Here is a 16036-nt window from a genome sequence, read left to right as displayed (position 1 = left end):
GAAATGAGAACCAGTGCTCAGGGAAAACCATAGATCTTCAGAGAAATTTGCAGAACTTCAGGAAAGTTCGCAGATCTTCTGAGAAATTTGAAGAACTTCAGGGAAGTTTTAAGATCTTAAGAGAAATTTTCAAAACTACCTGAGAAGTTCGCAGGGAAGTTTGTAGATCTTCTGAGAAATTTAAAGAACTTTTAGAAAGTCCATAAAGTTTTCCGTCGATCTTGTTTTCCGTACTGAGTACCAATGCTACCGACGCCAGAGAGGCAGCTTCCACACCTGTACCTATCGACCCATCAACTCATGAACCGGGAACCAACGGCTTTACTTCCCTTCCGAAGGAAGGCGTGATCATAGATTTTATGCCTCAGAAAATCCCGGCGGTGCCGACTACGATTGAACCCAGGCCTTTTGGGGTGAGAGGCAATCAAGAAAATCTCCATCAATTCATCCGCTGTGAACAGATCGGGATTATTTGGTTGAGCTGTTGGTTGTCTCCAGAATCCAAGGGGGATGGAGAGCTTTGTCCAGCAGAAGATCCAGACGTTTCTTGAGGGAGGCGGTTCGCACCCTTGGATTCGCTTGTCCATGAAGAGGCGGAAAGTCCTCCGCCCTGAAAGCCGGGGCCTTATCCTTCCTTCGTGCTGGTTGATTTTTGGTGCACGCCTGATTTCGGATGCGCTTGAAATCGTCGCGTTTAGGGCACTGCTTGTTGGATCCTTGGTGAGCACCACCACAGTTGGCGCATTTTAACGCCACGGCTCCATCCGCAGGGCAGTCGGAAGTGGCATGGTCTTGAGCGCAATTGCCACAGCGTGGCTTGATGTTGCAGTTGCGGGTGCCGTGTCCGAAGTTCAGACACCGTTGGCACTGAGTCACATCACGATGGCCGCCACGGTATGGCTCCCAGCGGACGATGATGGAATTGATGGAGCGGATGGCTTTCAGCGCGTTGAGCGTCACCTTCTGGAAGTGTACCAGGAAAAGGCTATCCGGATACGCCTTCACATTTTCGTCCTTCCTTGTCATCCGATAGACGGCACTTGGGGCCAGCTTGTACCGGTCTCTGATTTCAGCTTCGATAAACTTCGGGTCGAAGTTTGGTAGGCCCCTAATGACGACCTTGAATGGCTTCTCACCGGGAATGTCGTGGGTGAAGAATTCCACCTTGGAAGTCCTCAGAAGGGCGACGACCACCGCTTTGGTACGGAGCACCAACTTGTATTCGGCTTTAACGCCCAGCATCGCTAGATCTGCGATGAGCTCATTAAGATGGGCATTTTTCACTACCAATGGAGGTAGCTTCACTTTTGCCGCACTCGGGCCGGCAGAATTTTCGTTGCAGATGGCGTCGCCAAAATCACCGATGTCGCTGACGTTTGTCGCAGTGACATTGGACTGGCCTCGATTCTTCTTCCTCTTCTTGCTGCGTTTTTCCAACACAGCTGGCTGGATATTCCCATCCATGGGGAGAACAGCAAACCTGTTCGAGGTAGGCACACCGGAGCTTCCTTCACCGGGGTTCTGGACCTTCGCCGGGCTTCGCGACCGATGCTTCCCCATTTCGGGGCATACACACACGCACGACAAACCGCGAAAGAGAGAGCGCGAACACTATCGCCACGAACTTTTCAAACAACTCGAGAGAGTGAGCTAACACCGAACTGAACTGCTTGACGATCAAGCAGAGAATGATGCCTCAATACTTGTCAATTGCACCGTTTATATAGTGTTCCAGTGATTGCTATGATCCAACAATTAGTAAGCAGTTTCATTAATACATGCGAAAAGAAAATCGCTGTCAAGTCGAACACTTTGACAGCTGATTTCCTGGTTGAAAATAATAATAAATCGATTTTACACGGCTACACTAGCTACGTTGTATTAGTGAAATCTTGCGTCGAGAAATCAATAGCTCCTTTCACCAGGCCTTTCGCTCTTTCATCAATTAACTCAGCCTTTTCAGGGATGCCAGATGATTTTTTTAAAAGTCTGTGATCGAAATTTTAAATGTCCGGGCATTTTTAAAAAATGTCTTGAAAATCGTTTTTTCACCAAACTTGACATTTACGCATAAAACAATTTTAAACATTGAAGTTATATACTAAGCCACATTTTATTAGATTACCGTCATATAACGAAAACCATTCACTCATGGATCATAGATGATTCCTATTCTTATGCCAACTTGGCTTATTGGCTGAATTCCTGAGTTCGATTCCAAAATGACGTCTGACATCGATTTCCGGCCTCTACACGTCATCCCCTATCCGGAAATACCCATATTGTAGGGTATTTCACAGTTTATCTTGAACGAATGGTTGCCATCTTGGATTCTAAAATTCCGTCTGGCATCCATTTCCGGCCTCTACACTTCATCCCCTAACCAACAATACCCATATTGTAGGGTATTTGACAGTTTTTCATGAACCGCTGAGCACCAGTTTGGATTTGAAAATGACGTCTGACATCGATTTCCGGCCTCTACACGTCATCCCCTATCCGGAAATATCCGTATTGTAGGGTATTTCACAGTTTTTCTTAAACCGATGGCTGCCATCTTGGATTCTAAAATGCCGTCTGGCATTGATTTCCGGTCTCACACGTCGTCCCCTATCCGGAAATACCCATATTATAGGGTATTTGACAGTTTTTCATGAACCGATGGGCACCAGCTTGGATTTGAAAATGACGTCTGACATCGATGTCCGACCTCTATACGTTGTCCTCTTTCCGGAAATACCCATATTGTTGGCTAATTAATAGTTTTTCTTGAAACGATGGCTGCCATCTTGGATTTTAAAATCAATTTCCGGCCTCTACACGTCATCCTTTTTCCGGTTCCTGTTGTCACCTTTCACAGCAACATCTTATACGGACAAGCTTTCGAGAAATATTAAGGTAGTTCATGTGTACACTAGCGCCGCGTAGTGAGAGATTTGTGAAATAATATGACCACCATCCGAAAGGATTTGGTAGCCTGAACAACTTTACTCAATACATCATCTTTCTATATGGCCAGGTTCTCGAGATACCGTTTATACAGGAAGTTCGCTTTAACACTAGCGCCGCGTAGTGAGAGAGTTGTGAAATAATATGACCACCATGCGAAAGAACTTGGTAGCCTGAACAACTTTGCTGAAGACAACAACTTTCTATATGACCAGGCTCTCGAGATACAGATTATATAGGAAGTTCACATGCACATTAGCGCTGCGTAGTGAGAGTGTGCTGAACTAATATGCCCACCATCTAAAAGGCTATGGTTACCTGAACAACTTTGCTCCAGACAGTAACCTTCTATATTGCCAGGATTTTGAGATACAGCTTATACAGGAAGCTCATGTGCACATTAGCGCTGCGTAATGAGAGAGTTCTGAGCTAATATGGCCACCATTCGAAAGGACTTGATCTCCTGAACAACTTTGCTGAAGACAGCAATTTTCTGTATGGCCAGGATCACGAAATAAATATTCTATGTTGGACCCAAGTTCCATATATTATAGCACCCGTCAGAAGTAACATAATTGAAGCGCCTCTAGCGGCGTAGTTCCCGATGAAATCTGAATCAAATGACACAGGCTTGTTGGTCTAACCCATCCTTATTCACGGTTCCCTATTCACGCCCCCGTTACCCCGGCAATAAGGATTCCTGACTGTATTATATTTCCTAGTGGAGCGCTCGACTGGAACCGCGTTTTACGGTTAGTCCTCGCGCGTCTCTTATTTAACATCGTCTCTGAATTCCATTAGAAAGATCATGAACACATCATAATTCGCTGCTACCAAATTGTTGACCAAGTGCAGAAATATTTCCATTATTCCAAAACTCGCCAAACCAATTCAGCACCGCACTCTAGCAAGTACGTATCTCCAAAAATTTTCCCCACACTAGCCGTCCACCATCTCCCGAACTGAAATGAATCAATTTCCAGCCAATAAAACTTTTATTGATTGCACCGGCCGGTCGTTTCTTGGCCCCAGAATCGCACTTGTTTTCTCGCTCGGCCCGGAATAGTACCAACTATCCCTTGGGGACAGTCGCTCGCTTGGCTGGAATAATACCCCGCATCGTTCGCTCTGCAAAAACAACTCCCAAGGCTGTCGCAGTCGGGTAGTTAAAGATAAGACGCCCAAAAAGGACGAGGGGGATCGAAAAACATTTATGAGAGATTGCACACACGATTTCCGGTGCTCGAAATTGATTGTCCGAAGGCAGTCGCTATACGTGAGGCAGACATGTTTATCGCTGTGGCCTCCTCCCGGAGTCCGGAAGTCACATAATTCAACTTTTCTTTATAGGAGAAATCGATTCTCACAGTTCGGATTTGTTTCAAGGGGTTTCTTCTGCTTACTTTGTGGACTTTCAAAGAAGCATCGTAAGCATTAATTAAATTCAAACAAATCAGCGATCCATGATTGGTTTTGTTAGGTTAGGATCGGTTGTTTTACATACGAGAAGATTTGCTGATACAACCAACTTGGCAAACTAAAGGGTGTTGTTGATCCTATGCAAACATTTGCTTCTTGAAAGTGTTGTTAGCTCGAGATTAGCCAAATGGGGCTTGGAGTTGGCCACTTTGCATCCCAAGATACGGAACGGAGCTTTTGAACAATCACTGATGGAAGCAACTCTATCGAAGCAACCGCATCTGCTGAGAATAGCTTCCAGATTTCCGGACTATCAGATTACTTCGCCTACCGCAAATCGAGCCATTAGATAAATTGTGCTCATTTTTCCGCTCACTCCCATTCCGACCAGAATGTGACGTGCCGTTATTTCTATAAATGTCAGAAATTCAATATCTCCGAAGGCATCCGTCCCAGACGCAATGCGATCCATCAATACACTGACGATAATTTCTTGATTGATTTATTCCCCAGGAAACAATACTGACGCAGCAGGCCCTGGAATTCCCCTGCCCTGAACGGGAACCTTAAGTCATTGTTTTTATTATTATCATTGAGAAGGAGGCTGTGGGGAGGAAGCCACTCGACACTGATTCAATTAGTCTGCCACCAATACCCTAAGCTCCAGAACCGCACGCCGTGAACTGGGGGGTTGGGAAAGAGGTTGAGAAATTGCCGGGACGTTAAAAGGTATCCAATGTCGGAAAAGTGCTCTGGGAAGGGCAACCCCCAAAACAAACAACAGAAAGATGAATCATTGGCGTCGGTCGCCGTCGTCGCCGTCATCATGATGAAACGGTTCATTGGGTTTTCCCGAGTCGTAGCTATGCGAAAAGCGAGAAATGTTAGGGCCAGCGATGATGCCAGGGGGACTGAAGAGTGACTAAGTCAACGTCTGGGTAATGATGACTGTCATAAATTAGGAGCTTTCATGGTATAACCTATTACGGTAAGGTTTTAATTTTGACAATTTGAAGGCATATTGAATAATTGTGTAATCCCTCTTAACTCACCGTAGTTTCATGGAAATTTGTCTAGTAATAGTAATAGATATAGATACTATACGCAGAAAAAAAACCTGAATTCAATCGCATAAAATCTCCTGTTTGTAAACTTGTATACAACGTTGCTGCTTCATGCGATATCCCGCTTAAATTTACACGAAATTGTGTGTAAATTAACGCCAAATTTAACGTTAATTAAGTGTGCTCTATATATCACAGAAATTTACATGATTTTTACAAACGGTATACACTGAAGCTAAGCTTCACGTGATTGCCATTGTTATCGCCAATTTCATATTTCGGAGAACCACCTGAAAAAATATGTTTAATACGATATAGCGCAATTTTATATGAAAATCAATGGTTTTTTACGAGTAATTTCCGTTCCGTGTAGTTTAGATCGATAAACGGAGTGGTGAAAAGCGTTTCGGTGCTAATTTTTGGTTCCAGGGCACTACCGAGCACAACAGGAACATGTAAACATTGTTCGTCAGTTCTTTCAAATTTTTATTGTCTTCTTTTAAGGCACTTTTCTGGCACTTTTTAATGGTAGCTCATACTTGAATGGTTGAATAGTCTTAATTTAATTTCATTTTTACCCATTCTAACTTTACTAATTTATTTTCAAACAGCTAAACTACATTTTTTTTTCTGTTGGGGGGAGTTGAACCACTGCGTCCATTATTTGAACTTTTGTGGTACCCCTGTTTACTGTTCGTATCATGCAAGCTGACCACCATTTAATGAGTGGACAGCTAATTGCCTGGACACGTCCTTTCCCAGTCAGGCATGATATGGTTTATGAAACCAACTACCTTTCCAGGATTAGCAGACCAAATTCCACTAGGTTGTAAAATAACACTACGAAGAAATTTAGATCTACGTCTGTGTAATGCACCGCAACTGCAAAGCAGATGTTCCGAGGTTTCACGTTCTATGCTACAGAAACGGCAGATATCGCTCTGAACCCGACCAATGTTCTTCAAATGATATCTACTCGGACAGTGCCCAGCTACTAGGCCAGTGTATATACTAAGAGCCCGTTTATTGAGCTCCAAGAGCTTTTTGGTATGTGTTACATTTGGAGTTATAAATCTTTTCGACTGGTTGCACTTCGTGACGGCCATCCAGTTGGCCATCACCCTTTGTTCTTCCCAGCGTTTGAGTTCCATTTTTACAGTACAGTTTGATATTCCACAGTATGGTTCTGTGCCAATAAACGGTGAATTGGAACGTAATTTTGCGAGATCGTTGACCTTTTCATTCCCTTCAATGCCACAGTGTCCAGGAACCCAATATAAGTTTACTGAGTTCTGTTTACACAGCTGTCGCAACAAGAGAATACACATCTATATTTTCTCTTTAGGCAAACACTTACACATTCAAGTATGGCCACGATTTCCGCTTGAAACACTGTTGGACAATGTCCCATCGCTACTGAAATATTTGTCCCAGGGCCAAAGATTCCTGCACCTGTTTGTGTTCCAATTTTTGAGACATCTGTGAAAAATATGATTGAGCCTTGACGAACGCTAGGTCCACCGACTTCCCAATCCGAACGCAACATTTCACATACGTTGAAGGGAGTGTCATAATTTTCCTCTGGTTTAATCCAGTCTCCAGGTGATCAACCAGGTCACCAGGCATGACTTTCTTAGATCTTTGAACCTTAGAGCACTTCTTTCCGCTTCTAGTTGCACGTATTCATGCAAGGGCAGTAGATTGAGAAAAGCATCTAACGCTTTTGATGGTGTCGCCGATACCCCTCGACGCGGCGAATTGTGGGTGAACCAACTGACCGAACCCTCGCGAGCGAAACGCCAGTGCCGGGCGAAGCGAATGACAGATTGAATGTAAAGAAACGCATATAGTTGTAGAAGTTTGTTTTGGTTTCTTTGTGAGGAAAAATAAAGAAGTGAATTCTAGTGAGGTGAAATAGCTTGTAAGTTTAGCGATTAATAATTGAAGAATTGTGATTTAAAACGTTTATTGTAATTACAGTTCGATTTGTATTTATAATTTCGCGGTTTTCCACGTAGTAAGTGGATCATTCATTAGAATTGAGGTATGTTGTTCCTAAAATTAGAATAATAGTACTTACCTAGCTTGTTGCCTAACCTAAAATGGACCTAAATACCTACCGTTGGTTATAGATCGTGCCGGAATTGTCCATCCGTGGTAGACGGTGACCTGGAAAAAGAAGAAGAACACTGAAAATGTAAGATTATTGTATTATACTTACCTTTGTATCATCACTAATGTTAACAATTAAATTACAGCTTTGAAGCTGCTAAGTTTGCAACTAAAAGACGGTGTTTGTTCTGACTATCGAGAACATCCTTCAAAGATTTTCATCCAGAGCTGGATGATTGCTTGTTGCCCATCGGGAAGGACATTTCACAGCAGCGAGACAGCGAGACGACCCACCGTTGAAGACGACCAACAACAACAACAACGACAATTCGCATCGATTGCGGACCGACATCGAAACTGTAGCATAATAAAGTCAGTGCCTTTTTTGATTCTGTCACCTTCGTCGGTTGTGAGTATCGTCGTTAGCATTAGAGTTAGTCGTCAAGCTTCACTAGAGACGGTTGTCAGGTTAATTTAGGTCGATCTCGAAATGTCGGACGCAAACAGTGTGACTTCGGTTAGCAATGAAAAGCATTGCAAAAAGTGCAATCGTGCGGATACCGATGATGATATGGTGTGTTGCGATGTGTGCGAATCGTGGATACACTTTCAGTGCGCGGGTGTCAGCGAGTCTATTGCGCAGCCGGAAAGAAGTTTCAAGTGCAACAATTGCCTGACAGACTGGGAGGGTGGTGCATCGAAGTCGGGTGTATCATTCAACGAGTCGTCCGTCAGTAAGAGCAGTCGAGTTTCGCAGAGATTGCAGCTCAGCCTTCAACTCCTTGAGGATGAACGGAAGCTGAGGAAGAAACGTGCGGAAGAAGAAAAGAGGATCCGTAAACTGGAAGAAGAGGCCAAGCTGAAGGAAATCGACGAAGAACAGGAGTACTTGAGGCAGAAATACGAGTTGATGATGCAGATTGGAGAAGAGAAGGATTCTTCACGTAGGAGAAGCGGAGTCAGTGTGAAAAGTAGGCGCGAACAGCTGGAAAAATGGCTTAAAAAGGGAGCCCAACTGGACGGAGTTGGACAGTCGAAGCCCACAACGTCTGGACAGAAAGCTACCCTGTCAGTCCCAGCTGTTAGCAAGGAAAATCCCGGGATCGTGGTACCATTACCAATGCATTCAACTTCAAGCAGCCTTGTTTCGTTGAATCTTGGAGTACTTTATCCGGATCCGACCATTCCTGTTCCCAGCGGGAACGTTACCGCTCTGGCGAAGTCTTACGAGTCGAATGTCGTACCGATACCAGGAAGCGCATCATCTCATCTACCCACGATTGCTGCTGTTCCATTAACGACGGTCGTGACAGCTGGTGGAAGTTTCGTCACTACGGTGGCCGTGGCGCCGGCGTTTACTTCGTCGATAGTATCGACTGTACCGACTCGGTCTGGCGTTCCACTCGTCTGTGACGGCTTCGCACCGGTCTATTCGTGCCCGGAAATGAAAGGCATGCTTTCGAGTGCAGCCGGGGTTATTCCGTCGATACCGTATAGTTCAAGTGGCCTCATTAGAAATCCACAACATTATCTGGGTGCTGCCACAGTCGCATCGTTGCCACAGTTGCCGATTTCGACTTCGTTTCAACCAGTACCTCTCGTTTCCGTGAATCCGCCTGTTTCGTCAACGGTTGGTTCGTTCCAGTATCCTCCTTTTTCCAATGGAGCAATGCCCATAAATCCTCCGTTGTTACCAACTACAACCACCGCAAGTCTGGGACCGGGGACTCCAAACTATTCGAACGTTTACTCCGGATACTCAGTGCCGTTTCCGTACCCACCATCAAGTTGTCCATATCCCGTCATAGGACCGGAAATACCGCCCTCGGTAATACCAACATCGTTGTGCTACGGGAATATGAACCCTCCGCCAGTCAGTTTGGGACCGACCAGTGCCCAATTGGCAGCTCGGCAAGTAATGCCACGCGAGTTGCCGAAGTTCAGCGGGGATCCCCAGGAATGGCCTATGTTCTACAGTTCCTTCAAAAACACGACGGAGGTCTGCGGGTACACGGACGCCGAGAATCTGGCCAGATTGCAACGTAGCTTGGGAGGTTCCGCACTTGAGGCAGTTAGAAGTCGTCTACTCCTGCCAGCATCCGTCCCGTACGTGATGGAAACGTTGCATAAGCTATACAGAAGGCCAGAGATCCTGATTAGTTCTCTTCTGAAGAAGGTGAGAAGCGTTCCGCCGCCGAAGTATGATAACTTGAACACCATCGTTGCGTATGGGTTGGTGATTCAAAATCTCGTCGATCATATCATCCTGGCTGATCAGCAAGCACATTTATCAAATCCAATGCTGCTACAAGAGTTGGTCGACAAATTACCCACCTCGCTGAAGATGCAGTGGGGTACGTTCAAACAATCGTCAGCGAACGTCAACCTAGCGACATTCAACAGCTTCATGTCGGGACTAGTGAACCTTGCTGCCGAGCTAAGCATCGACGTGGAATCCGCCCAAAACTACCACAAACACCAAAAAGTGGAAAAGTCGAAGCAAAAGGAAAAGCTTTTCACTCACGCGAACGTGTCGCCAAGCGTATCGAAGAAGGAGAGTGCAAGCGGCGAATGTACGTCAAAAGCGTGTTCGTATTGTGAGAAAGATGGTCATCAGATCCTGAACTGTTCCAGTTTCAAAGAGTTGGACATCGGAGGCCGATGGAAGGCAATGCGGCAGAAGAACTTGTGCCGATTGTGCTTGATACCGCATCGTAAATGGCCGTGTCGCTCGAAAAAGGAATGCGGAGTGGATAGTTGCCGAGTTCGACATCATATGCTGCTGCACAGCAGCCGCAATGATACTACTGATGGTCCAAGGTCTGGCGAGACTGTTCATCAAAATCATCACCACACGAAATCCTTTTCGCTGTTCCGCTATTTGCCAGTTACGCTGTACGGAGAGGGGAAACAAGTTGAAACTTTCGTGTTCCTGGATGACGGATCATCATCGACGCTACTCGAGGAGGAAATCGCTGCACAGTTGGGCATAGAGGGTGAACCCGATAACTTGTGGCTGAGTTGGACCGGCAAGATCAGTAGACAGGAGAAGACTTCCAAGAGAATAAGCGTGAAGATATCCGGAGCTCGGAAGAAGGAAACATTCCAACTGGGCAACGTGCGAACGGTGTGCGAGCTAGGGCTTCCAAGTCAAACGTTGGACTATTTAGAGCTGTCGAATACGTTCCCGTATCTTGAAGGTCTTCCCGTGGCTAGCTATGTCAACGCTAAGCCTGGCATGATCATCGGGCTGGAACACGTACGGTTGCTCACTAGCTTGAAGACTCGTGAAGGCAGCAGCAGCGAACCAGTTGCGACCAAAACTCGTCTAGGTTGGTGCGTATACGGGAGGAATTCTGGAACTGAAGGATCAGTTGAGCAGCTGCACATCCATGCCTGTGAAGACATTAGCAACCGCGAATTACACGATTCGATGCGAAAGTTCTTCGCAGTAGAAGATGCCGTTTTGATGCAGCAGCTCGAATCCGAGGAGGACAAACGAGCACGCAGCATTCTGGAAGCGACAACGGTACGGAGAGGAACTCGTATAGAGGCGGGTTTGCTTTGGAGAAAGGACAACGTGAACTTTCCGGGCAGCTACCAAATGGCGATCAGTAGGTTGAGAGGACTGGAAAAACGGTTGGCAAAGGATCCGGAGTTGCGTAGAAAGGTGAACGAGCAAATGGAGAGTTACGAGCAGAAGCAGTACGTTCGCAAGGTAACAGTGGAAGAGGTTGCGAATGCGAACCCTCAGCGTGTGTGGTACCTTCCGTTAGGGGTGGTGATCAATCCTAAGAAACCCAACAAAATTCGAATGGTGTGGGATGCCGCCGCGAAGGCTGGTGGAGTTTCATTCAACGACATGCTTCTCAAGGGGCCGGACCTTCTCGTATCGCTCGTAGATGTTTTGCTACGATTCAGGGAAGGCAAAATCGCAGTTTGCTCCGATATCCGCGAAATGTTCTTGAGAATCCTCATTCGAGAGGTGGATAAGTGGTCACAGTGCTTCCTATGGCGTAGCAGTCCGGAAGATGAAGTGCAGGTCTATGTGATCAACGTCGCTATGTTCGGAGCAACCAGCTCACCATGCACAGCACAGTTCGTTAAGAATAAAAACGCTCTTGACTACGCGGAGCTGTATCCCAGAGCAACAAACGCAATCATTAACAACCATTACGTAGATGACTTCCTCGACAGTGTCAACTCGGTGGAGGAAGCAGTTCAGCTTGTCAACCAAGTACAGCTTATTCACGCAGCAGCAGCTTTCGAATTCGGCAAAATCCTGTCCAACTCGCAGGAGGTGCTCAATCGTCTAGGGGAGACTGGATCGACAGCCAGCAAGTCGCTGAGCCTCGACAAGAATGAAATTTACGAACGCGTCTTGGGTGTCGTGTGGGTACATTCAGCGGATCATTTCACCTTCGATCAGACAGGGCTCAAAGAAGTCTTGGGTAGTAACGGACCGATTCCAACGAAGAGGCAAGTACTGCGGACCGTGATGAAACTGTATGATCCTTTGGGATTCGTGGCGCACTTCGTTGTGCAGGGAAAAATCCTGATGCAAGAGATTTGGAGAACGGGTACTGACTGGGATGAGCCCATAGCAGAACAACTGTACGAACTATGGAGTAGATGGATCGAGCTGTATGAGATGATCGACGAGGTGAAAGTTCCGCGCTGCTTTTTCGGAAGTCTTCTGCCACAGGAGGTGGACGAAATCGAGGTCCACGTGTTCACGGATGCAAGCGTAGCGGCATGTGCGTGTCGCTTACCTGAGAATGATGTTCAGCGGAGGTAGCTGGTGTTCGTTGGTAGCAGCAAAAACAAAAGTTACGCCACTTCTCAATTCCACGCTTGGAGCTTCAGGCTGCCATGATGGGATCCCGCTTATTGCAAAACGTGTGTTCGGCGCTAACCCTCAACATTCGAAAACGGTTCCTTTGGACGGATTCAGCGACAGTTTTGGCGTGGCTGCGCTCGGATAGCCGTCGGTACCACCAGTTCGTCGCTTTTCGGGTGGGCGAGATTCTTTCGCTCACCAGCGTTGATGAATGGCACTACGTACCGTCGAAGCTCAACGTGGCAGATGACGCCACCAAGTGGAATTCGGGACCATCGTTTGATCCAGAAAACCGTTGGTTTCAAGGTCCATCGTTTCTACGAGATCCAAAAGGGCAGTGGCCTAAGCAATCAGCAGAAGTAAGCGAAGCAGACGCGGCAAGCGAAGAACTTCGAATGGTAGCGGTACACCAAACGACGGTGGAGATAGTTGATGCTGAACGTTTTTCAAGCTGGAATCGTTTAGTCCGTACGATGGCCTACGTTCACAGGGCGCTACGGTTCTGGAAGCGCACGCTGAGTGATGCACAATGGCGACAAGGTCCAGACCAAGAGGATTTCGAGAAGGCGGAGGAGACACTTTGGCAACAGGCCCAAGCGCAGGCGTATTCGGAGGAGCTTCACGAGCTGAGCAAGGGTCGCAGCGTTCGGAAACAAAGCTCACTGCAATCGTTGATTCCATTCATCGATGATCACGGAGTCATTCGGGTAGGAGGTCGGATTGGAAACGCACCGCACATTGCATACACGGCAAAGTATCCCGTAATATTGCCAAGGGATCATCGTATCACCTTCCTTCTGGTGGATTCTTTCCACCGGCGGTTCCTTCACACCAACGGAGAAACAGTCTTAAATGAACTACGGCAAGGGTTCTACATACCGAAGCTTCGGACTCTCGTACGTAAAGTCAGCAGAGCTTGTCAACACTGTAAAGTGCTGAAAGCTGCTCCGGTGCCACCGCTGATGGGACCACTGCCAAAGGTACGGTTGACACCATTCGTTCGGCCGTTTACTTACGTCGGTGTCGATTATATGGGACCTTTCGAAGTCAAAGTCGGACGCAGCGTGGCGAAGAGGTGGATTTGCCTGTTCACCTGTCTCACAGTGAGGGCGGTTCACCTGGAGCTGGCACACAGCCTTTCAACGACTTCCTGCGTGATGGCCTTCAGGAGATTCGTGGCCCGGCGGGGCGCACCGTTGGAAGTCTTTTCCGATAACGGCACGAACTTTGTAGGAGCGAATCGCCAGTTGTCTGAAGAGAAGCAGAAGATCCAGGACATCGTCGAGGACTGCGCTGCTACATTCACCAACGCGAACACCCAGTGGCATTTCAACGTTCCAGCGGCTCCGCACATGGGAGGACCATGGGAGCGTATGGTCAAGTCCGTAAAGGTAGCGATGAAGGCAGTATCGGATAGTCCGCGTCATCCAAGCGATGAGGTGTTGGAAACGATCATGTTGGAGGCTGAAGCGATCGTCAACTCGCGACCGCTGACCTACGTTCCCTTGGAGGCAGCAGACGAAGAGGCACTCACGCCAAACCACTTTCTGCTGTATGGGTCAACCGGTATCAAGCAACCAGCAACCGAACCTGTGAACGGTAACATCCTTCGAGACAGCTGGAAGCTTGCGCAGCACATCGTGGACGAATTCTGGCGCAGATGGGTTCGAGAATATCTCCCGATGCTAACGAGGCGTACGAAATGGTTCGATGCAGTGAAGCCGCTGGAACCTGGCGATCTAGTCGTGATAGTCGACGAAAATTCGAAGAATCATTGGGAGCGAGGACGTATTTGTGAGACCTTTCCGGACAAATCTGGGCAGGTGAGGCGTGCTACGGTACAGACAGCTAGAGGAGTGTTCGCTAGACCTGCGGTGAAGCTGGCGGTTCTGGACGTGGCAAGCAACGACAGGAGTACGGAAGCAGTCGCTCCGGAAACGGAAGTGGTTCACGGGTTGGGGGATGTCGCCGATACCCCTCGACGCGGCGAATTGTGGGTGAACCAACTGACCGAACCCTCGCGAGCGAAACGCCAGTGCCGGGCGAAGCGAATGACAGATTGAATGTAAAGAAACGCATATAGTTGTAGAAGTTTGTTTTGGTTTCTTTGTGAGGAAAAATAAAGAAGTGAATTCTAGTGAGGTGAAATAGCTTGTAAGTTTAGCGATTAATAATTGAAGAATTGTGATTTAAAACGTTTATTGTAATTACAGTTCGATTTGTATTTATAATTTCGCGGTTTTCCACGTAGTAAGTGGATCATTCATTAGAATTGAGGTATGTTGTTCCTAAAATTAGAATAATAGTACTTACCTAGCTTGTTGCCTAACCTAAAATGGACCTAAATACCTACCGTTGGTTATAGATCGTGCCGGAATTGTCCATCCGTGGTAGACGGTGACCTGGCAAAAGAAGAAGAACACTGAAAATGTAAGATTATTGTATTATACTTACCTTTGTATCATCACTAATGTTAACAATTAAATTACAGCTTTGAAGCTGCTAAGTTTGCAACTAAAAGACGGTGTTTGTTCTGACTATCGAGAACAGATGGGGTGCTGCACATCGCACCCGTTATAGAAATACATGCTAGACGTTGTAATTTTGCCAGGTTCCTCTGTGCGGTAGCCTCTTTTGTTTTTGTCCACCACACTAACGAAGCATAAGTTACTTTTGGACGGATTACTGATGTGTAAATCCACATTGTCATTGTTGGTTGCAAACCCCATTTTCTACCAACAGTTTTGGAGCATAATCACAGGGCACTGGTTGCTTTGTTGATCACAGAATCAATCTGAGCATTCCAATTCAACTTGGCATCCAATATAACTCCTAGGTATTTGACCTGTTCACTAAGATGGATCTGTTCTCCTCCAAGCTTAAACTCCTTTAGGTTGAACTTCCTCTTTCTAGTAAAAGGAACGATTACTACTTTTGACGGATTCATGTTTAGGCCCTCCTTAATACACCAAAATTGGGTAAACTTTAGAGTGAGAGAGAGAAGGATTAGTATTTTCCATTTAATTCCACTATTTTATTTGCTTATCCTTGACAGATACGCGTATTTCGTCTACAATGTGCAGACTTCTTCAGTGTCTTGTACTAATACTCGACTGAAGAAAAACATCGCATTTACCGAATATATATTAACACAGGTACATTTTCACTTAGAAACTAGATAAACTTAAATTTAATTTTCTATAGGAACAGGTACTCCGCTGTTAATAATCCTTCTCTCTCTCATTATACAGGTATTCCACTAAGACGCCCACATTCATCAGGAAACTTTAGAGCTTGTTGCATTCTTTCTGAAATGATAGTGTCGAACTTTCCTTTAACTACGATGACTATATCATCCGCAAAGCCCACAACTTCGAAACCTTTCACCTCTAGGCTTCTTAGAAGATCATCTACAACTAAAGACCACATTGGTGGTGAGAAGACTCCTCCTTGAGGACAGCCTTACGTTGCCTTTACTGTTATAGATGAGCTTCCCAGCCCAGAAGTGACTTTTCTTTTTGTAAGCATAGTATGAATCGAGTTGACGATGTGCGTGTCGAAGTTGCTTTTCTTCATGGCGTCAACCATAGAAGAATAGGATGCGTTGTCAAAAGCTCCTTTAATATCCAAGAAAGAACAAAGTGCGATTTCT

The 16036-nt window shown here is 46.2% G+C and overlaps 1 protein-coding gene across 1 annotated transcript; it reads left to right on the top strand.

Annotated features, from left to right (window-relative positions):
- Positions 1-12419: 12419 nt before the first annotated feature.
- On the top strand, positions 12420-14447 carry LOC135698894 (uncharacterized). Its single transcript, XM_065219036.1, has one exon. The coding sequence runs from the start codon at positions 12420-12422 to the stop codon at positions 14445-14447; it is 2028 nt and encodes a 675-aa protein (XP_065075108.1).
- Positions 14448-16036: the final 1589 nt, after the last annotated feature.

This window comes from Ochlerotatus camptorhynchus, unplaced genomic scaffold, assembly GCF_037179485.1.
Source record: "Ochlerotatus camptorhynchus isolate MF236.1 unplaced genomic scaffold, CSIRO-AGI_Acam_v1.1 ptg000098l, whole genome shotgun sequence".
NCBI lineage: Eukaryota > Metazoa > Arthropoda > Insecta > Diptera > Culicidae > Ochlerotatus > Ochlerotatus camptorhynchus.
The sequence above is the reverse complement of the archived record's forward strand: the minus strand, read 5'-3'. Positions and strand labels throughout refer to the sequence as shown.